The 24,630-nt window shown below is 51.9% G+C and overlaps 1 protein-coding gene across 1 annotated transcript; it reads right to left on the bottom strand.

Moving 5' to 3' along the window:
- Window positions 1-1,212: 1,212 nt before the first annotated feature.
- LOC125358406 (plasmolipin) lies at window positions 1,213-23,405 on the bottom strand. Its single transcript, XM_048355522.1, has 4 exons — window positions 23,146-23,405; window positions 5,231-5,404; window positions 2,916-3,038; window positions 1,213-1,960 (listed from the first exon to the last, which is right to left on the bottom strand). Exons 1-4 carry the CDS (start codon window positions 23,278-23,280, stop codon window positions 1,844-1,846), a joined length of 549 nt encoding a protein of 182 aa, XP_048211479.1. The 5' UTR covers window positions 23,281-23,405; the 3' UTR covers window positions 1,213-1,843.
- Between the last annotated feature and the right edge of the window lie 1,225 nt (window positions 23,406-24,630).

The raw sequence follows: 24,630 nt of genomic DNA, 5'->3' as shown, positions 1-24,630 counted from the left end.
AGTCCTCTCTTTGAAGTCAGTACCCAGCACCCCCTGGTACCTGACTTTGTAGATGCTACCCTCCAGGGCCTGCCCTGCCTGCTCCTTTCAGAACAGGACTGCCCATCATGGCGGGCATGGTAGAGATCCATGGGCAGCCTGCCTTGTGGAGAACTGGCAAGCACATAGTCGGGTAAAGACTGAGAAGGCAGCTAAACTGTACTTTCCATTCTTCCTACTTAAGAACAAGCAAAGGCCAGACTGGTAGCTTAGCACTCTAAGTGATCTTGCAGATGACTCTGACTGGGAAGTGCCTGAGGTGGGTGGGCTGCGGAGCAGGGCTGCCTGAGGCTGCCCGAAATGGGAGGAGGGGTGGGCTCTAAGCCTCTCTTTATGACAATGCTTGTGTGACTAGAATTGATTAAATTTCAACACTGACGTGTAAAACAGGTGGCATCAGTATTTACAATAGCCAGGACAGCAGTATACACTGGGGTGGGAGCTGGACTTGATACTACTCTAGTACTAGTGCCTAAACTCCAAGCCCCACATTCTCACCTTGTTTCTTTCACTTATGGCTGGCACTCTCACTTGAATTATGCCTCCAGGTCTGGCATATCACTGGTTAATTGGAGGTAAGTTTCTCAGATTTGTCAGCCTGGCCAGGTTTTGAGCCATGATCCTCAGCTCTCAGCCTCTTGAGTAGCTAGAATTACAGCCCTGAGCCACCAGCACCCAGCTTACTGATATCTATTTTTCAGGAGTACTATAGGGTGCCTAGAAGTGTATTTGGCTTTTTATTCAGAGGGCGTTGCTTCTATGGTAGCGACAAAATCAGCTCAAGACTGGGCTGCCCTCTGCCCGCTGTCTACCGGCTGAGGCATGTAAGCCAACCACCTAGATGATGACATCTCTAGGCTTCACACACGTGAAGGTACATAATGTTATTGAAGTCTCTCCTATGAGTGCAAGGATGGCAAATCTGGAGGTGTGGTATGGAGGGATTACAGTAATCATATATATGTTTTGCCACTGAGCTCCACCTCAGACACGTTAGGCCAGAGACAGAGCTGGCAGCAAATATATCCATCCTCCTTCAGGACAGCTGGTGGCTCTGAGAAACTCCACAACGTGGCCTGTCCTAGCATAGGCATTTTGGGGCCTCTGCAGTCTTCATCTACAGCTTCCTGGAGTTTACAGGCATCCAGTCATGATTCCAACATCTTTTCCAAATAAGTTCCTCCATCTTTATTTAAATTGTAAAAAACAAAACAAAAAACCAGTCACCACCAACCATTTGACAATTCACCAGGCAAAGTCCTGTTCCCTCCCTCCTGCTTCCCTTGGGCTTAATCAGCAGCCTGGGATGCAGTCTGCATGAATGGCACTGTTTCCCCAGGAGGATCACAGCTGCGGAAGTCACCAGGCTGTCTGGCTGGGTGATGCGTGGGCCTGGGGGAGGGCCAGGGCGGCTCCGACTCAAGCAAGGGTGGTGGGCTTGGCTCTCTGGAAACAGACTATGGTATCTGTGTTGCTTGTTAGCTTATCCTATGGTGGCTCGGGGCTCAGGCTTGGAGTCTGTTAGTGCGTTTAGAGCTCAGTAGGAGGGGTGGGCCCAGCCATGGAGCCTGAGGTCCTTCAAAACAAGACTGCGGGTGAGAAAGCCCCACATCCCCCGTCACCTTCTGCTGAATAAGGGGGATGAGGCCGTCTCACCACACCCACGTGGGTACCATCTCAGGCCTGCGTCCTCAGGAGTGCCGGAGAGCTGATGTCCCATAAGCAGGGAGCTGCGCTGACCCCACAGGGCCCGGGCCTCGGGCTCACAGGCAGCCCTGCACTGGTGTGGCCACAGCTCAGGGGCTTAGGCATAACCACCAGCCATTTGACTGGTGGCTGCGTTGCTGCCTGCTCCTCGCCAGGCCTGGAAGCTGAAGAAAGCACTCACTCCATAGGCGATCATCACCAGACAGGCGAAGAACTGAGGAGAGAAGGGGCCCAGTGATCACTCAGTGAAGCCCTGGGAGGCCACGGGACAGAGTGCCAGCCCCCTCATCTGACAGCTGGTTGCTGTGGCTGAGAAGGCTGGCATTACATTCTGAGAGGGCAAAGCAGTTAAAACCCACATAGGCAAGGTGTGTCAGGATGTGACAAGTAGCAGGATCAAAGCCCCCTCTATACCTCTGGTCGGAAGGGCTTGCCTGGCCAATCCCTAGCATCACAAGGAAAACAAAAGTAGCATCCAACGCTAACCCAGAGGCTTCTTGTTCAGTGGTTTTGAGACAAGATTTCACTGTATAATTCAGATATTCTCCAACTTATCATCCTGTCTCAGCCTCCCAAGTGTGGGTATTATAGGCATGCACTACCATGCCCTGCCCCACCAGTTTTCTATACTCAGACCTCTTGTATCTGTGTTCAGGTGTTCCATACCCACCTGAGTTCACTGCTTTTTAAAAATTCTCACCAGGTAACGTGAGGAAGCCCAACAGGTTCCCTACCCTGGCATAACATGACTTCAGGTGCCACACTGAGCCACTTTCCTGGTCTAGGCCATTCTTTCTCACTGCAGCCAAGTATGCAAGCCTTGTGAACAAGCATGACAGGTATGGGGATAACTGGGTCTCTGAGCCTAATTTTGGACTTGGCTGAGAGAGAATACAAGTCCCCGCATAGGGCTTAAACCCAAAGGTTTTGCATGTGCATCTGCCAGGGATAAGGGAGGGTCTGTAGTTGGCATACCCCAAGTCAGTGTGGCACATCTGATTCTCAGCAGAGCTCCACAGCCCACCCACAACTTGCATTGGCCACCACAAGCCACTCCAGATTTATTCACTAAACTCCACTGCCACATGGGCATTCAGGTAGTGCCGGGAGATGACCAGTGCCTGAATGAACCCAGGGGCAGAGGCTGGGGGCCCTGGGGACATACTCACAGAGGCAGCTGCGCGCTGGTTATAAGGCCGGCTGCCCCTCAGGAACTTCACGTCAACTTCGGCAGAACAGGTGATGAAGGCAGTGATGTAGAGAACGGTGGCAGTGATATTAAAGACCATTAGCTGGCAGAAGCAGAAGGAAAGGACGTAAGACTCACAGGGCAGGAAGTGTGACCCACTCCCCTGAGGCCAAGTGGGACAGTGGGAAAGCTTGAAGAATGACCTGGCAGGGCAGTGCCAGGCAAACCCTGCAATCCACCTCTATATCTACACAGGGCTAAGGCCTTGCCTCCCTGCACCAAGGCCAAGCCTGAGGCTGGGGGCAGGGGGTGAGGAGGGTTACAGGGGGAGTCACACTCATCTTTCTCCAGGGGAGAATCTACAGCTCCTTTTGGCCACCTCCAAGGCTCAAGGCAACCCCCAAAGTCATGATCTCAAAGACACTAAATCAGACTGCAGTCAGGCCCCATCCAGATCCATCCACCTGGGAAACACTTGACCTGTGAGCCAGGTCAGTCTTCACACCGGTGGCCCTCAACTGCTTTTTTGTTTTGTTTTCCTAGAAGGAGTTCTGACTTAGGGCCTCGGTGCTGTTACTGAGCTTTTGTGCTCTGCCCCTTGAGTCACAGCCCCACTTCTAGGTTTTTGCTTTTTTCTTAATAGGCTTTTTTGGGTGGGAAGTTAGAGACGAGTCTCACAGGCTTTCCTGCCTGGGCTGGCTTTAAACCATGATCCTCAAGTCTCAGCCTCCTAAATATGAGGATGATAGGTATGACACTGACACCCAGCTATAGTTCTATGTTTTTAAGGTTTAAATTTTAGGTTTCATATGGAAACATTTTTATATAAAAGTTTCCTATTAGAAACTCTGGGGCAGGATGGGGAGGGGCTGGGAATATGGCCTAGTGGCAAAGTGCTCACCTTATATACATTAAGCCCTGAGTTTGATTCTTCAACACAATATATATAGAAAAAGCCAGAAGTGGTGCTGTGGCTCAAGTGGTAGAGTGCTAGCCTTGAGCAAAAGAAGCCAGGGACAGTTCTCCGGCCCTGAGTTCAAGCCCCAGGACTGACAAAAAAACAAAACAATAAAAACTCTTGGGGCTAGAAATACAGCTCAGTGACAAAACACTTGCCTAGCACACACAGGGCCCTGAGCTGGCTCCTCAATGCCGTAATATAAAGGATTTGGCACCAAGGGACCTGTATCCCCAGCACCTCCAGAAGGCCTGAGAAGCAGGTCCCTAGGGCAGAGAATAGGCTGTTTTCTAGGCCCCTCCGGGCCTACCATCTTGCCTGGACCCTTTGAGACTAGCAGCCCTGACCAGAGGATCCACATGGGCTGGGCTGCCCATCAATCCCTCTCCAAAGGCAGCCCCACCTTCCCTGCCTGGCCCGGCACTGGTCCAGGAGCCTAGACACAGTGTCCAGCTACTGGGGCCTTGGAAAGCGGGCATCTTCAGACAGCTGTGCCAGAGCCCAACCGTGCCTTAGAGGCAGGAGACCTTCAGCTCCATGGACCTCTTCCATAGAAGCCAGGGTCGTGGGGTAGGGAGCTTGCAGGCGGGCTGTCACTTGCTTGCCCCCAAATCACCTTCTTGCCAACTGTGCCCCAGCAACTGCTGCAGAGCCTGCCTGGTTCCAGCCAGTGATGTCAAGGTCTAACAAGCCTATTCTGTCTTGAGGGTGACTCACATTTCCTTGGTTTGACAAGTCATTGAATCGTAGACAATGTTGCCTAGTCTTGTAACCACGTGCCTCTCAGCTCACTGAAAGGCTTAGACCCCAGCTGCAGAGGCTTCTCGGTCAGAGAAAACCCCAGCAGCCGCCTTCTCTGGCTCTCCAGGACGCTTCCTCCCATCCATCCTGGGGCTGCCTCGAAGCAAAGGGGTGCCCAGCCTCTCTGGAGGCAGGAGGATACACAAGCCAGGCCCCAGCCTGGGCCACTCCTGACTCCCCAGCCCATCCGTCACCACAGGGCTGCCCGCCCAAAGTCCAGCCACTGACAACCAACCCAGGCAACTCGGGCACAAATTCTGGCCATGAAAAGGAAAAGAATTTCCAAGCATCTAGATGGCCTCGTTTGAATCCACTCAACAGATGCAAGATCAAGCATGGCTCTTAGAAAGCTGGTCTACCAGAACCATCTCTCTCCCCCCAACCCTAACTCTGCAGGACAGCCGGAGGGGGAGCTGGCAGCAAAGACTTCTACCCACCCGCTCCTCATTATGGAAGGGTAAACAACGGGCCTGTTGTGGTCACCCAGAGGCCAGAGGGGCCAGCCTGGAGCTACCCCCAGTGCCTGTGAGACTTACCGCCAGTGGCCAGGGCACCATGTACAACTTCATGTGCAGCTGAAACAGGTAGAGGACAAAGAAGACGATTGTCACCAGCCAGAGGACAACAGCGACGAACATCACCCAGCCGTAGGCAGGGTACAGGTGGAATGGGGTGTCAGCAATCAGGGCCCACACCAGCAGCCCCAGCACCTGTGGAGACAAGATAGAGTCTCTCAGAGCCCCCCAACTCCAGCTGAAAGCCGCAGGCCTAGCCTCTGGCCTTGGCTTTTTTTTTTCCTGTCACAAACTTGATTTGGTCCCCACTATATCCTTCTGTGCCAGGGCCCTTGCCTGGCCACTCTTACTCCTTCCTTTTTGACCCCTACTATGCTGTGTGATATGGGGTGTCATGTGGGAGATGATAGTTCCTACTCCCGCAACCAGAGTTCTAGAACCTTCATGCCGCAGGCCCACTATGTGAGGTAGTATTTCTTCCCCAGACTTGGAGCTCCCCACGGGCAGGTGCACAGCTATCTCCGGCTGCACCCCACCACTCAGTACAGGCCTGCGCCTTGAGAGAGACCCAGGAAAATCTGTCAAAGGAAGATCAAGTCACCTGCACGACCCTGGGAGTTGGCTGGGCATAAAGTAACGGAGGTGGGATAAAAAAAACAACAGCCTGTATAATCAGGTGCCAGTGGCTCACACCTGTAATCCTAGCTACTCAGGAGGCTGAGATCGGAGGATCACAGTTCCAAGCCAGCCCAGGCAGGAAAGGCCATGAGACTCTTATCTCTAACCACTTGAAAACTGGAAGTGGCACTGTGGCTCAAAGCACTAGCCTTAAGCAAAAGAGCTCAGGGACTGTGCTCAGGCCCTGAGTTCAAACCCCACAACTGACAAAAAGGCAGGATGCCTAAGAACAGGCCTCATCCACTCCAAGGGCACCCTGCCCAAGAGACACACCACAGCACAAGCCTCAGCCCTGGGCGAGGCCGCTGCTCAGAACCAATACTATGGAGGACACATCTTAGGCACTCCAGGGTAACAGTGGCCTTTAGGGGACAATGTGGAGATCTGAAAGGAGGTTAGACAAGGTGGCGCAAACAAGAAGATCAAACAAGACCAATCCATGCCCACGCCACTGCCACCTAGCCATCCCATGCTGTTAGAGGCCCAAGTCACCCCTCCCACTCTGTGACAGGAACGGGAAGTGCCTCCCATATCCCTCCCTGCATGTCACCCCATTTTCTGAATAGATGATCAGAGACATGACTGTTGTCACCATGGGTAAAAAGCAAGATAGGATTAGAACCCAGATCTGCCCTTCTCAAGGACCTGGGAGACATAAAACCTGAGGCAGTTGGGCTGCCTCCTAAGGCAGGGCCGGGCACCCAGGAACCCCCTGTCCCTGTCCTTCTGCAGCTACCCCACCCCTGGTTGAGACCAGCAAATCTAGCCTGAGGGAGATGCATGGCAGATAAAGGGCAGGAATGTGTTCCTTCCGGCCATGCCACCTGGCTCCCAGCCCTACCGCTGGGAAGGTCCCTTCCACCACTGGAACCAGATAGACTGGTTTCTCCTGGCCCCAGCCCTCCCAGGGAGACCTAGCTCTGGACAGGGCTCCCTAAAATTTGCTGTCCCCTTCTCTGGCCCTGTCAAGGTGGCAAGACCCAGGCCCCAATTCCAGAAGCTGTGGGACCTCCTGGACCCTGCCCACTGGGAGACCCACAAGAACACCATCCTGTGTGGCCTCTGGCTAGCTGTAATGTGGGGTAAGAGGACCTGTCCTATCGTGGCCACTGCCCAGATAGGAAAATGTCAGTAGGTACTTGGGGAGTGGGGTGGGAGGCAGAGGGCGAGTCTGAAGAATCCAACCTGCCAGCTGCCCCCCTTCCTCTCACAACCCTCCCACAGCCCAAATGCCCTTCGCAGTCCAGGCCTCTCAGTGCACCCCTCTGAAACCCTGCTGTTGCACCTACTGCTCTCCTGGAGGCCCCTCTGTAGAGAGCAGAGTCAGGCAAAACCCTACGCAAGCACACTCCGGTGGTTCATAGGAAGTGTGGTGGGTGTGGAAGGGAACAAGAAGGCAATGGAGCCTGATGTCATTGTGGGAAAAGAGCCCAGGAAGATCTCACAGGTAAGGTGACATGGGAGCAGAGATCAGGGAGGGCAGGGAGGTGACAGAAGTCATGTAGCCCTTTGGGTTATATGTGGGTGCCCTTCTGCTCAAGTTTCTGTAGGTGTCTACGTAGAAGCTCTCTCAAGTACACGCTCTCTCTCACACACAAAGAGCCAAACTCTCCCCCCACCCATCCTCTTCCTTTCTTTGTAACTCCCAGGCAGCTGCTTCCCAAACAGGCCTTGCTGCAGACAAACAGTTCTGCCTGGAAATCTCAGGGGTATGGGAGCCTCATTTCCCATGCTTTCTAGAAAGCTTAAAGAACTTGGGTTAGGGGGCTGGGGACATGGCCTACTGGTAAAGTGCTCATCTCATATACATGAAGCCCTGGGTTCGATTCCTCAGCACCACATATATAGAAAAAGCCAGAAGTGGCGCTGTGGCTCAAGTGGTAGAGTGCTAGCCTTGAGCAAAAAGAAGCCAGGGACAGTGCTCGGGCCCTGAGTTCAAGCCCCAGGACTGGCAACAAAAACAAAATCAACCAAAGGAAGAGGTGACATTGTCCCAGAAAATAATAAATATACTCATTACCTGACTTATGAAACTGATCCCTCTGTACAATACCATAATAATAACAATAAAATTATATATATGTATTTTTTTTAAAGAACTTGGGTTAGGAAGCTTAGCTTCCAATGTGAATCACAGTTCCAGAAAGGAACCTTCACAGATCTTTACATCACTAAAGAATTAATTTCTTGGGGGGAATGAGGGAGGAGGTAACAGTACAAGAAATGTACCCAAGGCCTAACATATGAAACTGTAACCTCTCTGTACATCACTTTGATAATAAATAGAAAAAATTAAAATAAATAAGAATTTCTCACTGACTAGGCAACAGAGAGAGGTTTCCATAAAACCTCCCCACTGGGCTGGGAATATGGCCTAGTGGCAAAGTGCTCGCCTCGTATACATGAAGCCCTGGGTTCGATTCCTCAGCACCACATATATAGAAAAAGCCAGAATTGGCGCTGTAGCTCAAGTGGTAGAGTGCTAGCATTGAACAAAAAGAAGCCAGGGACAGTGCTCGGGCCCTGAGTTCAAGCCCCAGGACTGGCAAAAATAAATAAAACATCCCCACTGAATGGCCCAAGAAGATCTGTCACAAAGTTCCAACCAAGAACAGACCTCCCAATGTAGGAGGTGGGGGGAGCCGCTTTCCCCAGGGGCCTTTTGTTGTGGGTGAAATGGTGTCCCTGGGGCATAATAAATACTAAAGCGCCAGTGAAAGTGACTTCACCTGGAGAGAGTCTGTGCAGGGGTTACAGGGAGGTCACACTGGACTAGGAGGACTTGTGTCCTTGTAAGAACAGGGTAATTTGAGCAGGGCACAGGTGCTCATGCCAGTGATCATGAGGTTCAAGGCCAGCCCAGGCAGACAAATCTGGGAAAGTTAATCTCCCACTAACCAGCAAAAAAGCTGCCACTGGAAGTATGGCTCAAGGAGTAGAGTACCAGCTTTGTACATGATGCCTTGAACCCAAACCCAGTATTAGAACAGGGTGTAGGGGGAATGGGAGACACACACAGAAGGCTAGGTGAAGACATGGCAATGAGTGCCAAGGACTGCCAGATGCCCCCAGAAGCCCATAAGGAGGATTGTCAGAGCCTCAATTTCAGACTTCAGACCTACAGAACCATGAGACAAAACATTTCTGTTCTTTAAGCCAGTTAGCTAAGCATGGGACTTTGTAGGACAGCCCAGGACATTTTCCTGAATTTGTGGATGGCTGCTGTGTGCTGATTCAATTGTGTGCTCTTGGTATAGATTTTGAGGACAGGATGGATTATCAACTCCTTGGGACCAGGCTCTGGCCCTGCCACCTCAGAGGCTCTACCAGGACTAAGCAGGGGGAACTGGGTCTGAGCCCCTCCTCTTCACCCCAGTCATGGGGCTCAGTGAGATAATAAACATATCTAAACACAAGTACCAGGCACTGGGGCCCAGCCCAGATATGGGACCTGCAGTGCTGGCCCTGCCCATGATACAGAGAATGCAGCTGGGCTGGGGGGGTGGGGAAGGAGGGGCTGGGCCTCTCTGGGGCTGCACTTACTGTTACTTTGTTTTTTGCCAGTCCTGGGGCTTGAACTCAGGGCCTGGGCAACTATCCTTGAGCTTCTTTTGCTTGAGGCTAGTGCTCTACCACTAGAGCCACAGCGCCACTTCTGGCTTTTTCTGCTTATGTGGTACTAAGGAATTGAACCCAGGGCTTCATGCATGCTAGGCAAGCACTCTGCCAGTAGGCCAAACTCCTGGCCCTGGGGCTGCACTTACTAAGCTCCTGATGGGCTGAGGGGTGTAAGCAGACCCTTCACCCCTTTTGGCCCTTGTTTGTTCTCTCTCTCTCACACACACACTCTCTCTCTCTCTCTCACACACACACACACACACATTTGTGCTTAGCCTTAAGTCTGAGGGCCATGGCTCTTCAGCCTTCTTCAGATGCCCAAGTCACAAACCCTAGGAGGGATTGACTGCAACCCCACCAGGGTGACGACAACTGCCCTGAACAAGACACTGCCCCAACTCTTCCCCGTAACTCCTAGGCACTGTCAGGCCCCGGTGCGCTCATTGTGCAGCTTTCAGGTCTGGTTCCTCACCTGGCACGGGAGGGCGCTGGGAGGGTAGGGCCCATCCCTGTCCCCTGGCAGGTCACGTGTGCTGCCATGTGGAGACTGTGAGAGGGAAGGTTCAAAGCTGCAGCAGCCCAGAGTAGTCTGTGGGTGGCAGGTGCTCCCTGAGCACTGCGGAGGGGAGCATCTCAGAGCTGCAGGCCGTCGGGAGGACTCAGGGCCACACAGGACTGGGGGAGGGGGAGAAGGCCTCAGGAGAAGACCACCATGCAGGTGATGGCTGGAAACACGGGCCAGAGCCACCAAGCCGTGCGAAACACTAGAACATGGATTTCTTTTGTTGTTGTTGTTGTTGTTGTTGTTTTGGCCAGTCCTGGGGCTTGGACTCAGGGCCTGAGCACTGTCCCTGGCTTCTTTTTGCTCAAGGCTAGCACTCTGCCACTTGAGCCACAGCGCCACTTCTGGCCATTTTCTGTATATGTGGTGCTGGGGAATTTAACCCAGGGCCTCATGTATACGAGGCAAGCGCTCTTGCCACTAGGCCATATCCCCAGCCCTAGAACATGGATTTCTTACTTTCACATGTGGGCAACTGCACAAGTGTTGGAAGAGGCAATCTGGGGGAGTTGCTGGATGGGGGCAAGGTGGCCAGTCCTCTCACAGCCCCTGGCTTCTTCTCCCTACAACAGGAAGGCCTCAGCAGGAAACTGAGGCCTTCCTGGGGTTCCCCTTGCTCAGGACACATCTGGGCAGCCTGAGGACACTCAGAACTTGGCCTGCCCAGGCCCAGCCTCCACCCCCGCCTGGCCCTTCTCCCTACACTGAAAGGGACTTTATGGGGACCAAAAGCCACCCATTGTGTTGTGAGAGACAAAGGGGCAGGGGACAGCGGCTCCGGCGCCTGGGCTGGCCACACCACCGCACACACCACCCACTCCTCGTGCCTGGGGAGGGTGGAGGGGCACCTTGGAATTCCCGAGCTGAACTTGGGGCTGGACAGAGCACTGGAGAGCACCCAGCTCTCCAGGAAGCCTGGGAGACAAGTCAGAGCCCAGCCCCAGGTGACCCCTGCCTGCCTCCCCTCCTCTGAGAAATGGGCCTTGGGAGGAACCAAACCCAACCACTTGCTTGCTGGACCACTTTCCCTAGCTCCAGGCCCATGCTGCCTTCTCTGGCTCCCGGATGAGGTTGTCATGCTCTAGATGGGGTTCCAGGCCTTATAGCACCCCTGCCTGCTGCGAGTCCTGGAGCCACCCATTCTCTGTCCCCTCCCCCCGCACCTCACCAGCTTGCCACCCTTCCCTCTGATTCACAGTACCAAGCCCACAGGAGCAACCCAGCACCAAGCACCCTGTAGCCACACAGGGCCTTCAACATGGTGGAGAAGGCCAGGGTGGTGCCCTGGCATACATTGCCTGCAGCAGGCCCTTGCCCTGGCTGCCAGGCCCTCCCTCCTTCCCTCCCTCCCTCCTTTCCTCCCAGGGGTCACTCAGGGGAAGGGAGGGAAGCTCCTGGAAGGTGGGGAAATGGCAGGAGGTCAGGCAGAGAACAGGATGGGGCTGGACAGCTCTGGGGTCCAGACTCTCCATCCCTGCCTCCAACTCTCAGGAGGCCAGAGGCAGGGCTGGGACAGCCTGCAAGGGTACCTCCCTCATACTCCACGAGCCCAACTTCCCTAAGAAGCCAGGACCCGCCTACCTCCCTCACCCGGATGGCAGTGGGGGAGAACTCAATTAAGGCTGGAATGTTCTGGGGCAGCTCACACTCTGACTGCTGGCTGACCTTTGCCCTCGCCTCCCTAAGACCCTGGCATCTCCTCCCTGGGCAGGCAGGAGGGGCCAACTCTGCCCCAACTCAAGGCTGGGGTATCAGGGCTGGGGCTCACTAGGCTGCCAAGACAAACAGCCCAGTGCACTACCACCCAATGGCAACCAGAGAGAACAGTGTGAGGTGCAGCTCCCCCAGATCACCAGGGAGCCGGGAAACCAGGCATGGTCTGCACTGAACTTCACTCCAAGTCACCAGCTGACAAGAAAAATCAGCAACTGCCTGAGGACCGCTTTGCAGACCCCACCTCTGACCCCACCTCAGGACCTGGATAGCTTCTTTCTACTTGCAGAGGATCAGGAAAATCACATGGGACACCTAGCACCTCGAGGAGCACCAAGGCTTCTGCTGTGCGTCCTAGGAGACGCGCCTTGCCCTGCCCTCTGGGCCTGCATTCACACACCTCCCTCACAGCCTTACCATCTCCACAAAACACCTGCACTTTTTCTTTTCTCATTTATTTTAATTTTTTTGTTTTGCTTCGAGACAGGATGTCACTATATAGACCAGGCTGGCTTCAAACTTGTGACCTTCCTTCCTGTTCATGCCTCCTGAGTGCTGGGATTACAGATGTGAGCTGCCATACCCAGAGGGAAAAAAGTCTTAATGATCTTTCACTACTGACACACTAACCTGTGACATTGTATCCAAAGGTGTCTGAAGAGACAGGTAAGGTAAGATAAAACACCTGGACACTGCACAATTTCAGTTGCAGGTAAGGAGTCATATCTGTGTTTCCCCCACACAAATGCTCACATGTGGTTGTGCAAGCTCAGTCCACCGCAGCCCAGGCACTGTCCATCATTACACAGGGCAGGAAGGCCTACTTGAGCAGCCCCCCACTGATGGGCCTATTTGTTGTTGATGTTGGTGGTGGTGATGGTGGTCATAGGGCTTGAACTCAGGGGTGCTGTCCCTGAGCTCTCTTTGCTCAAGGCTAGCGCTCTACCACTTTGAGCCACAGCACTACTTCCGGTTTTCTGGTGGTTAGTTGGAGATAAGAGTCTCACAGGGGGTGCTGAAAATATGGCCTAGTGGCAAGAGTACTTGCCTCCTACACATGAAGCTCTCGGTTTGATTCCCCAGCACCACATATATGGAAAACGGCCAGAAGGGGCGCTGTGGCTCAGGTGGCAGAGTGCTAGCCTTGAGCGGGAAGAGGCCAAGGAGGGTGCTCAGGCTGAGTCCAAGGCCCAGGACTGGCCAAAAAAAAAAAAAGAGTCTCACAGGGACTTCTCAGCCTAGGCTGTCTTTGAACCATGACCCTCAGACCTCAGCCTCTTGAATAGCTAGGATTATAGGCGTGAGCCACAGACACTTGGCTGACTGACTTTTAACATAAGTAATTCTAATCAAAAAGGAAACTGAAAGATGTACACAGCTGCACATCTGAAAGAAGCTGGGAGGAGGGCGCTGAATGAATGGAAAATTGGGAGCAATACAGTAGAAAGGGCCCAACTGCTGCAATGGGCACTGATGAGAACAAACTAAGCAACTCAAGGGCAGTGGGGGTGGGGGGAGGTGGGGGGAGTGGGGGGGTGGGGGGGTGGGATTAGAGGAAAAGAAGGAACAGATTACACTAAGCAAAAGAAAAGAGATGTATATGTATATATCACTTCATCTGGAAGGAATTGTTTGACAGTTAATCACAGAGGACATAAGCATTGTAGACTAGAGTGACAATGTACATTAAGGATAGTTTTTTGTTGTTGTTTTTGAAAAAATAATGAAGAAAGCAATGGAGGGTGGGGTGAGGAGGGGAGAAAGAAATGTAACAATGTTAAAACATTCTAAGCAGAGCCCTTGGTCAATCGATTCTGGAGTTTCTCTTTTACTGCAAAACACACACACACACACACACACACACACACACACACACACAGAGTTTTGATTTCTGTGGTTCCAGGTACCTGTAGCCAGAAAATATTGCATGGAAAACGTTTACTAAGGCTCATTGCTATAATTGTTGCATTTTATTAACTGTTGCTATTACTTTCTTCTGTGTCCAATTTATGAATAAAACTATCATCCGTGTGGTCCAGTGCATAACTATAATGCACATCTATAGGGCCAGTATAAATAGAAAGAGATGGAAGTGGTTGTCCAACAAGCTCAAAGTCTTGATTTCAAATCCCCACACCACCACCACCAGGAAAGGAGGTAGATAGAGAGGGAAGGTGAACACAGTTTGCATTAGGACTTCGGGCGGCCTCAGGCATCCACTTAGAAGACGTCCTCAAGGAGAAAGGCTGCACTGTTGGGTGTTAAGAGGCGTTAAGCATGGCTAGCGCACACTGAGGCTGCTCCTGCAAACCATCTCCCCAGCTGCCATGAGTGGAGAAGATTCGAGAGCTCTGCACAGAGCTTCTTCACTACCATAGTGGAAAAAGCTCACTATGATTCAATTTCCAGAAGCCAGAAAGAACAAGGAAAGAAAAAGAGAAATCCTTAGGAGCCCTTAGCAAACTAAAGCAACCATCATCAAAAATACCAAGAGCAAAGTAGGAAGAAAATAATCTGAGCAGCTTCCAGCGCTCCTAGCAATTGACAAGACAAAGCCAAGACAAAGCCAAGCTGTCTGTGGAGCAGACAGACAAGAAAAAGCGAGAAGCTCTGAAACATTTTCTAAACGTCAACCTCACATCTCAGAGGATGGGTATAGTGAGTCCACTGACCAGCCATTTTGGTTTATCAGACTGAGACGCATCTCCATCTGCACCTGCACCTGCACCTGTCAGTAGCTGGGATGGCTGTGGAGACAAACCTACCTGGGGACAGCTGTGACCTGCACAGAAGGCATGTGGCAACCTCTATCCAAATCACAAGTGTACTTGCTCACTGATCCACGTTCTAACTTGTGGAAATGGGGGCACTGGTGCCATGTGCAAGGCCACTCCTTGTAGCAGGGTACAAAAGAGCGGGGGGGGGGGGGGGGAAGCAAACGAACAAAGGAAAGCCAGGTGCTAGTGTCTCACACACTTAATCCTAACAATTTAGGAGGCTGAGAGCTGAAGATCGCAGTTCAAAGTCAGCTGGGGCAGGAAAGTCCATGAGACTCCAATCTACAAGTAATCACCAGAAAACTGTACATAGAGATACAGCTCAAAGTGGTAGTGCACTAGCATTGTGCAGAAACGCTCAGGGTCAGCTCCCAGCCCAGATTTCAAGCTCCACAACTGAACAAAAATAAATTTAAAAAACATTTTTTAAGAAAAGATCTCTTTCCTTCAGACTTCAAATTTGACACGCCAGTGGACAAACTACCACAGCTGTAAACTGAGGTAGCCGAGTTTAAAGGTCAAACTTCTGTACTTGAACTTTGTCTATTGTACATATTCTATACACAGTACTGAGGTTGAGCCTTTAATGAATGAGGACAGAGACATGGTACACATTCCAGAGCTAAATATTATTGCTTGGCATTCTGTATGTATATACTAGTGAAATATATTTAATGATTTTAATTTCTTACTGAATTGGCTTTCTTTTGTAGTGATCTAGGAAACTGTATTTTGGAAGATGTTTGAAATTATGTAATTCTCAAATAAAACTTTTCAAAACTAAAAAAAAAAAAAAAAAGAAAAGAAAATTCCAGCGGCTGGGAATATGGCCTAGTGGTAGAGTGCTCGCCTCGTATACACGAAGCCCTGGGTTCGATTCCTCAGCACCACATATATAGAAAAGGCCAGAGTGGCGCTGTGACTCAAGTGGCAGAGTGCTCGCCTTGAGCAATAAGAAGCCAGGGACAGTGCTCAGGCCCTGAGTTCAAGACCCAGGACTGGCAAAAAAAAAAAAAGAAAAGAAAATTCCAAGTTCCTGTCACCCAAAGGCCTAGCTCCAATCACAGCCTGAGAGGAGGCTATGCAGCTCCTGCACCAAGATGAAAAGGGCACAAATAAGGCAATGTGCAGCTCACAGACACATAAATGGGGAGAAATGACTCCTCCCACAGATGCATTCTCCATTTGCATATTCTGACACATATTTGCATACCTCACCTTACACAGTCTTCAAATGTGTAGGAAACAGGAGGCACCAAAGGGGTCTACTCCTCCCAAAGGAGATAGATTGTCAGGGCAGTCTTCCATTCTGTTGTTGTTTTGTTATTTAAATAAATACATTGATCCTGTGGCGTACCCTATGTGGTTACTGTATATGATTTTGGTACGCTGGATATAGTATATATGCCTACTTGATCTAGGGAAAGAAAAATGAGGGTGTAAGATATCACAGAAATGTATTCACTGCCTTATTATGTAACTACCCCCTTTGTATAACACCTTGTCAATAAAATTTAATTTAAAAAAACAAATACATTGAAAATGAAGGGGCTGGAGTGTAGCTAATAGACTGCTCACCCAGAATGTGTAAGATTACCAGGTTTTGATTGCCAATACTATTAAAAATTAAAATTATGGAAATAAAGATATGAAATTACAAAGACATTCACAGTATTATCAGGGTTGATCTAGGGGTAAGGGCAGCTAGAGTCAGTAATCAGAGATCACATTTTGCTAATTACCCTTTGTACCATTTCAGTGTTGTTATATTTCTACATTTTTTTCAAAAAACAAAAGTTTGGACTGGAAGCATGACTCAAGTAGTAGAGTGCCAGCCATGAGCAAGAATAGAACAACTTTACAAACTCACAATGGGTCCATGAATAAAAAAAAAAATCAAGCCAGGTACTGGTGGCTCACACCTGTAATTCTAGCTACTCAAGAGGCTAAGATACGAGAATTATGGTTTTGAAGCCAGCCCTGGCAGAAAGGTCCCCAGGAGGCTCTTTTGTGTGTGGTTTATTGCAGTTGTTTTTGTTTTTGCGGTCATGGGGCTTGAACTCTGGGCTCTGTCCAGGCATGGGCACTGTCTCTGAGCTCTTCAGCCAAGGCTAGCACTTTACCACTTTGAGCCACAGCTCCACTTCTGGTTTCCTGGTGGTTAATTGGAAGTAAGAGTCTCAAGGATTTTCCTGCCAGGGCTGGCTTTGAATTGAGATCCTCGGATCTCAGCCTCCTGAGTAGCTAGGATTACAGGCATGAGCCACTGGTACCGGGCTCTATATCTCCAATTAACCACTTAAAAACGAGAAGTGGCACTGTGGCTCAAGTAGTAGAGCACTAGCCTTGAGCACAAAGAGGCTCAGCAACAGCACCCAGGCCCTGAGTTCAAGCCCTACAACTGACAGATACTCCCTACCATAGTTAAAAAGAAGGTGACAGAGCTTTACCATCATACAGAAATCTCACATGCAATTTACTGATAAAGAATAAAAACATTGCTCTTTTTTAAAATGCAAAAATCCAACCGTTGAAGGTGATCCAAGGACAACTTCAGCCAGGTGCTGGGGGCTCACACCTGTAATCCTAGCTACTCAGGAGGCTGAGATCTGAGGATCACAGTTCAAAGCCAGCCTGGGTAGGAAAGCTTGTGAGACTCTCTCTCTCTCTCTCTCTCTCTCTCTCTCTCTCTCTCTCTCTCTCTCTCTCTCTCTTTGGCCAGTCCTGGGGCTTGGACTCTGGGCCTGAGCACTGTCCCTGGCTTCTTTTTGCTCAAGGCTAGCACTCTGCCACTTGAGCCACAGCGCCACTTCTGGCCATTTTCTGTATATGTGGTGCTGGGGAATTTAACCCAGGGCCTCATGTATATGAGGCAGGCACTCTTGCCACTAGGCCATATCCCCAGGCCCTCTCTCTCTTTTTTTGTTTTTGTTTTTTGCCAGTTCTGAGGTTTGGACTCAGGGCCTGAGGACTGTCCCTGGCTTTATTTTGCTCAAGGCTACCACTCTACCACTTGAGCCACAGCGCGACTTCTGGCCTTTTCTGTTTATGTGGTGCTGGGGAAATCGAACCCAGGGCTTCATGTATACGAGGCGAGCACTCTTGCCACTAGGCCATATTCCCAGCCCCTGTGAGACTCTTATCTCAAATTAACTACCCAAAAAGCTGGAAGTGGAACTGTGGCTCAGTGGTAAAGTGCTAGCCTTGAGCACAAAAGCGGACAGCGCCAGGCTCTAAAGTTAAGTATCAGGATGGGCATGCGTGTGTGCACACATGCGTGCATGCGCAAACACACACACACACCCCTTAGGTAGTTATAGTTAGCAAGAATATGTCAGAAAGTGACAAAGCAGGGCCCTGTGTACCAGGCTCAGGGAGCCCTGGGGCCCAAAATGCTGATGGGGACCATGCATCTCCCTAGTGTACCCCACAGCACTGAGTCTCGGTGCTACAGAGGCGGCGAGTCCCAGCACAGCCCTTGCTCACATTCCATGGAGCTCAACAAGCAGGCAGCCCCTTCCAGGTCCAAGTGCCCTCCCTGGGGTTCTGACCCGCCTGCTGGGGCTGGAATGGAAGCGAGGTCACCAGGAGGAAGACTTCCCTCCACTCCCAGTGACTGGCCTCCCTGTGTGGGGGCAATGGAGCCTCTGTCTAGGACTCAGTCCTTGGATTCTTAGGCTTGCAAAGAGCCCTGCGATGGAGCTCCAATGGCTCACACCTGTAACCCTAGCTACTCAGGAGGCTGGGATATGAGAATTGTGGTTCGAAGTCTACTGGGGCAGAAAAGTCTCCAGAAGACTTTTATCTTCTTAACCTCTCAAAACCCAGAAGCAGAGCTGTGACGGAAAGTGGTAGAGCATTAGCCTTGAGTAAAAGAGCTCAGGCCCTGAGTTCAAGCCCCACAACCAACAGGAAAAAAAAAAAAAAGCCACAGGATCTCAAGGCCCTGTGAGCCCTGTCTTTCATTCCCTTTGTGGGCAGGACTTTGTGTAGTCCTCAAAATCCCCGCCCCCCCCCCACCAAATCCTGCATCTGGAAGGGGCTGAGGCAGGATTCAAACCCTAGGCTGTGTCCAGACCTGTTGCACTAGTCAGTGTTTTAGCGCTACTTTATAAACCACTGAGATCTAGGGGATTCGTGTGATCTGGTAGCAGGGGAGGCCTCTGATCTGTTTATTCTCCTGAAAACTTGGAACAGTGTGTCCCTCCCCACCCCACCAGACCCGGAGGGAGGACACTAAGCAAGGAAGGCCCAAAGGTGCCCAGCACAAATGGCACCATTGCTGCAGGGCTTTCACACAGCTTCCACATCCTGGGCCTTCTGCCTGCATAGGTTGATACAAGCAATGATCTGCTCTGAGTTCCCCCAGCCTCTGTTTTTGTTATTATGTAACCCGGGTTGGCCACACAGTAAGTAGCGACCATCCTTCTTCAATTTACCTCAGTGCTAGGATTACAGGTATGCACCACCGCATCCCATTTTTCCATCTACCTAGCTCCTTCAGAGCTCACCTCTGCCAGGAACCCCTTCAAAGGGACTCCCGATGAGCCTCCTTCCTGAAGCTGCTCTCCTGTCCTAAAGCACGGGAACCTCATCCCCCAAATAGAGAAAAACAAACAGGAAGCACAGTGAGAGCCAGGTTTCAGATTGCCAGATCTGGGTGAGTCCTGTCTCTTAGTGGGAGGCTACTCTTTCCTGTGTGACACTGGACAAGCTCCTTCAGCTCCTTGCCCTCCCTGAGCCTTGTTTCTTATCAGTAGCTCCTCCCCACAGCTAAGGGAGGATTTTTTTTTTTTTTTTTTGCCAGTCCTGGGGCTTGAACTCAGGGCCTGAGCACTGCCCCTGGCTTCTTTTTGCTCAAGGCTAGCACTCTGCCAGTTGAGCCACAGCGCCACTTCTGGCTTTTTCTATATATGTGGTGCTGAGGAATCGAACCCAGGGCCTCATGTATACCAGGCAAGCACTCTACCACTAGGCCATATTCCCAGCCCAAGGGAGGATTTCAGAACTTAAAAACTGACAGACATGCCAGACGCTGGTGGCTCACACCTGTCAACCTAGCTACTCAAAAGGCTGATATCTGAGGATCATGGTTCAAAGCCAGCGCAGGCAGGAAAGTCTGTGAGACTCTTATTTCCAGTTAACCACAAGAAAACCAGAAATGATGCAGTTGCTCAAAGTGGTAGAGCACTAACCTTGAGTAGAAAAGCTCAGGACAACATCCAGGCTCTGAGTTCCAGCCCCATTAGTGACAAAATAATAATAATAATAATAATAATAATAATAATAATAATAAATAGGTTATCAGACTTTGTATTACACCAGTTAACCACCCTATCTACAAAATTCTTTCACTCCCTGGCTTCATGAAGAACTGCAACATGAAGGACTGACTCCATGTTTGATGTCCAAAAGATCTGTCTCTGGATTAAACTTGTCGGTCTCCTTGTTTCAAGGCTAGCTGCATATATTCTTGGTTCCCTTTTTGCTCAGGTTACCAGGAAGCTCAACCATGAACCAGGAGCAGACTCCTGGTAACATCATATTACCTGTCTTTGAAGTCAATTCCTCGCTCTATCATCAACCTTTAGAAATATATGAACTTTTCTGACTTACAATCTTAATAACCCCATCTAATATTCTTTTTGGAATCAGTTTTGGGAAGAGGGTAATAAACAAATCTGAGAAATACTGAGGTTGGTTCTACAGGGCACCTTCAGGAAGCACAATCTCAGAAGCTGGGGGCCCTGGGCTCCTAACTGCTCATAACAAGCCAGAATAGTGTCATAGTTAAGAACATGCACCAAAAAAGTCAGAAAACTCACAAGGTTGTGAGATCTTGGGCAAAAGAACTGTTAGCATTTCCCTAGCCTCAGGTCCTCAGCTCCTCCTCCTAGCCCCCAGATCCACCCATACCCAATGAGCCACTCCTACTCACTACCTACCTACTTCCCCTTTACCCCCAGAGAGAGAAACTGCCACCTGGATAAGGGCCATGTAGCTCCCTCTCCCGTGGGAACTATGGCCCCACTAATAAACCTCCTTATGAACCTTCTTCTCCTGTCTGTGATTATCTCCGCATGGTCCTCTGGGATGGCCGGGACATAGCCTTTTAAGAACTACCTCTGAGCCTCAGTTTTCTCATCTGTCAAATACAGAAGGACATGAAGCTGTGGTCAATGGGCCTAGTGCCCAGCATGGGCCTGGCTGGTAGAAGCAATTCTGGCCTTGCAGGGTGGACCCCCGTCTCAGATCCAGTGGAATTGCCTGTTGCCACAGAAACAGCTCAGAGCAGCTTCTCCAAAGAGGTCCGGGCTGCCTGCAGGTCTTCAGAACTCCTTGGGGGGATAGGAGCCCGGGCGCGGGGTACCACCCTCACAGCCTGTCTGTCCCTGGCAATCAGCACACCCAGCAGCTCAGCTCAACTACATGGCTCCCAGTGGGACCTACATTAGACCCAGACCTGTGTCTGCATTGGTATCAGGGGACCAGGTGCTCCATGCTGGGCTGCTGAGCTCACAGGGGTTCCCTAAATCAAGACCATAAGCCCACTCCACAGGCAGCTTCCATGGTCCCTCCAAGCCATGGAGGGCCCTATTATTATTCTAGTTCTTTTGTTCCCTTTGTTGGGCTTTCCGTTGTTCAGATGCAAAATGCTCCTGCCCTGTCCACAAGGGGCTACCCAACAAGAACCCTCAGGTGCCACACAGATGCCCCAGTCCCTGCTGCTCCAAGAACACCCAGGTGACCAATACTGCACCTCGGGCAGAGGTGCCAGGTACCCTCGGCTTCAGGCCACCCCCAGAAATTAGCCCTTTAACCCCGCCCAGCTCTCCTATCTCCAGCTTCATTCACACAGTGCCTTGTTTACTCTGGCTCAGCTTTGGGTAACATTCCAGCTCAAAAGCCCCCTCCTCCAGAGCCTCCCCGGCTGCACACCAGATCTCCCACCCAGGACCCTTTTTTAAGCTTTGGGCCTCAACACTTTCTCTGAGTATTTCTGCTCAAATCTAGAGCTCTACCACTGGAGCCACAGCTCTCCTTCTGGCTTTTTGGTGGTTAATTGGACATAAGAGGCTCATGGACTTTCCTACAGGCTGGCTTTGAACTGTGATCCTCAGATCTCAGCTTCCTGAGTGACTCTGATCAGGCCCCCCCCTTTTTTTTACACCTCTTTCACAAGCCACAAGCTCCTCCCCAGCCAGTCCTCCCACACACATGGCAGAAAGAGTGCAGTGGCTCTTCCCACTGGAAATGGGGAAGGACTGTGGCTTTGTGAGGTCCTTTTCATACCTATTCCACAGGTGAGGAAACTGAGGCTACTAGTCCCAGAAGAGGGCATCAACCCTCCAGGACTGAGAATGTTACCAAAGGCAAAGAGAGAGAGAGAGAGAGAGAGAGAGAGAGAGAGAGAGAGAGAGAGAGAGAGAGAGAGAGAGAGAGAGAGAGAGAGAGAGAGAGAGAGAGAGAGAAGCTACTCAGGTTTAAAATGTGGATTTCAGGCTGTACTTCCTGAGATTCAAATCTTCTAAAAATCTTCATTTTAAACAAACATCAGCAAAGCATTCAGAGGCTGGGTGGGGAGGGGCGCTGCCCAAGGAAATCTGAGGAATCTAGATAGAGGTAGCAAGCAGCGGGAGGAGGAGGGGGCTCCCCAAGAGGCTGGAGCAGGAAGCCCCATCTCCACCTGGGGATCTCGCCAGTGGGACCAACCAGCAACCCAGCCCGGGCCTGGCTGCCTTACTAGCCCCCAGCAGGAAGGGGCCAGTGGGAAAATACACTCAGTGGATGGGGAAATGGACGCAAGTCTTCCTCCATCTCCACCCGAGAATGGGCAGGCGAGCATCTGGCACCCAGACCAGAAGAAGGGCTGCCACCCCAGGTTGGCAACCTTGGGTGGGATGTTCCCTCTGGTCCGCCACGGCTAGGGTCTGCACCCGGGTGGGGAGGTGGTGGGAGTCAGGCTTCTGCTTCCCACAAGCTCCTCTCTCTAGCGTGGGGCGGGATTTTCTGGACCCCTTGGGCTTCCCAAATTAGCTAACGCCTCGCAGATGCCCCCAGCGCAAGCCTGGCTGACGAGGGAGCCCAGGGATCCGGTCCCAAGCGCCCTGGCTCGGAGGCTCAGGCAGGGCGCTGGGCGCAGCCACGCGGAGCCCTAGGAGCTGAGTAGTAGGTGGACTTTGCCTAGCACGGGAGGGCTGGGGGGGGGGGATGGAAAGCGAGAGCGCGAGAGACGAGACTAGCACGGAGAAGGAAAGGAAAACCAGAAAGCCGAGAGAGGCGCAGTGATCGCAGCAGGTGTTGAATGGACCCGGTGACACCTGGGCGCCCAGAACAGGGGTGCGCAGAGCGGGCTCGCGGGGGCGGCCGGGGGGAGAGGGCCTCGGGGTGACACTACTGCAGGGCGAACTTGGGGGCGCCCATCCTGGAAGCACCCCCGAGGTAGGCGCGAGGCGTCGGGGCGCGCGAGCCTGCGCGGGGGACGATGTGCTGGGCGCAAAATGGGGGTGGCCCCCGGGAATCCCGTGGCCCGCCTGTCTGCACGGAGACACCCCCCGCCCCCAGCCCGCGGGCCCGCGCGCGCTCACCAGCTGCAGCAGCATGAGCACCCCGAAGCTGGAGCGCACGAAGTCCGGGTCCGGGCGCAGCGTCGAGACCGAGACGCCGGCGCCCTGCGCGGGGCTGCTGGTCCGCGTGCTCACTTTCGACGGGAACTCGGCCATGGCGGCTCCGGCCGCGACGCCGCCCTCGTCGGTGGTGGCTGAGCTCGGCACGGCTCCTCCGGGACTTGGGCTCCCGCGGCGGCTGCCAGAGCTGCGCCAGGCGCCGGCGCCAGAGGATTCAGCCGCCAGGTGCGGCCCGACGCCCCGCCCGGCCCGGAAGGCCCCGCCCACTTCCCGGCCTGCCACGCCCATAACCACGCCCCCTTAACCCTCCGCCGGCCGCCGCCCCGGTGCGATGAGGAGCAGAACCCCACCTCCCCACCCCCGCCCCTGGGAACGGAGGGGCTCGAGCAGGATTAGCGAGAGTGAGCCTGGCTACTGTATCCGTGAGATCCATCGCCCGGGGCGATGTGGACGGCTGTGCTGGTGTCAACAGAGATTGATTCTCACCATCCTGGAGGCCAGTAATCTCAAATATAGGTGATGGAGCCAAAAGTCAGAGTGCATAAGTTTTGCACCCTCCGGGTGAGGCTGCAGAGGAGAACTTTCCAGATTCTTCTAGTGGCTGCTGACATCCCTTGATTCAGGATCTCACCACTGCTATTCTAACTCTAGGACAGGTTGACTCTCCTCTTCACCTCCCTTCTTTTTTTTTTTTTTTGTACTAGGACTTGAACTCAGGGCTTTTGCGTGGTTAATTGGAGATAAGCCTCTCATGAACTTTCCTTCCCAGGATGGCTTTGAACCACCATCCTCAGATCTCAGTCTCCTGAGTAGTCGGGCTTTCAGGCCTGAGCCACCATGGCCGGGCAAACCATTTCCTCCTGTTTGCACAAAAACTCTCTTGTGTTGGGGCTGGGAATGTGGCTTAGGGGTAGAGTGCTCACCTTGCATGCATGAAGCCCTGGGTTCAACTCCTAGCACCACATAAACAGAAAAAGCCCGAAGTGGTGCTGTGGCTCAAGTGGCAGAGTGCTAGCCTTGAGCAAAAGGAAGCCAGGGACAGTGCTCAGGCCCTGAGTTCAAGCCCCAGGACTGGCAGAAAAGTAAAAAATAAAATAAAACCAAAAAACCTCTCTGTCTTGTAAGGACATTTGCAGTTAAATAGGAAGGGACTCTGTTATGTAATCCAGGATAATGGATTCCTGCTTTGTTCACTTGATTGAATCTGTGAAGATCCTTCTCAGAAGATGGAATCTGGGCCTCAAGCAGCTGAAGCAGACTCTCTCTCCTGAGCCACACCTCTTCTATATTTTGTTTCAGAGCCCAGATGAGTCTTCAACTAACTGCCTGAGAATGGTCTTTTTGTTTGTTTGCCAGTCCTAGGTCTTGAACTCAGGGCCTGGCATTGGCCAGGGTCTCACAGAACTGCTATGCCATGTCTCCAGCTCTGTGGTGTCCCCTGCAGCC

Source organism: Perognathus longimembris, chromosome 10 (genome assembly GCF_023159225.1).
Source record: "Perognathus longimembris pacificus isolate PPM17 chromosome 10, ASM2315922v1, whole genome shotgun sequence".
Lineage (NCBI taxonomy): Eukaryota > Metazoa > Chordata > Mammalia > Rodentia > Heteromyidae > Perognathus > Perognathus longimembris.
This window is presented reverse-complemented; position numbering and strand designations above follow the sequence as displayed.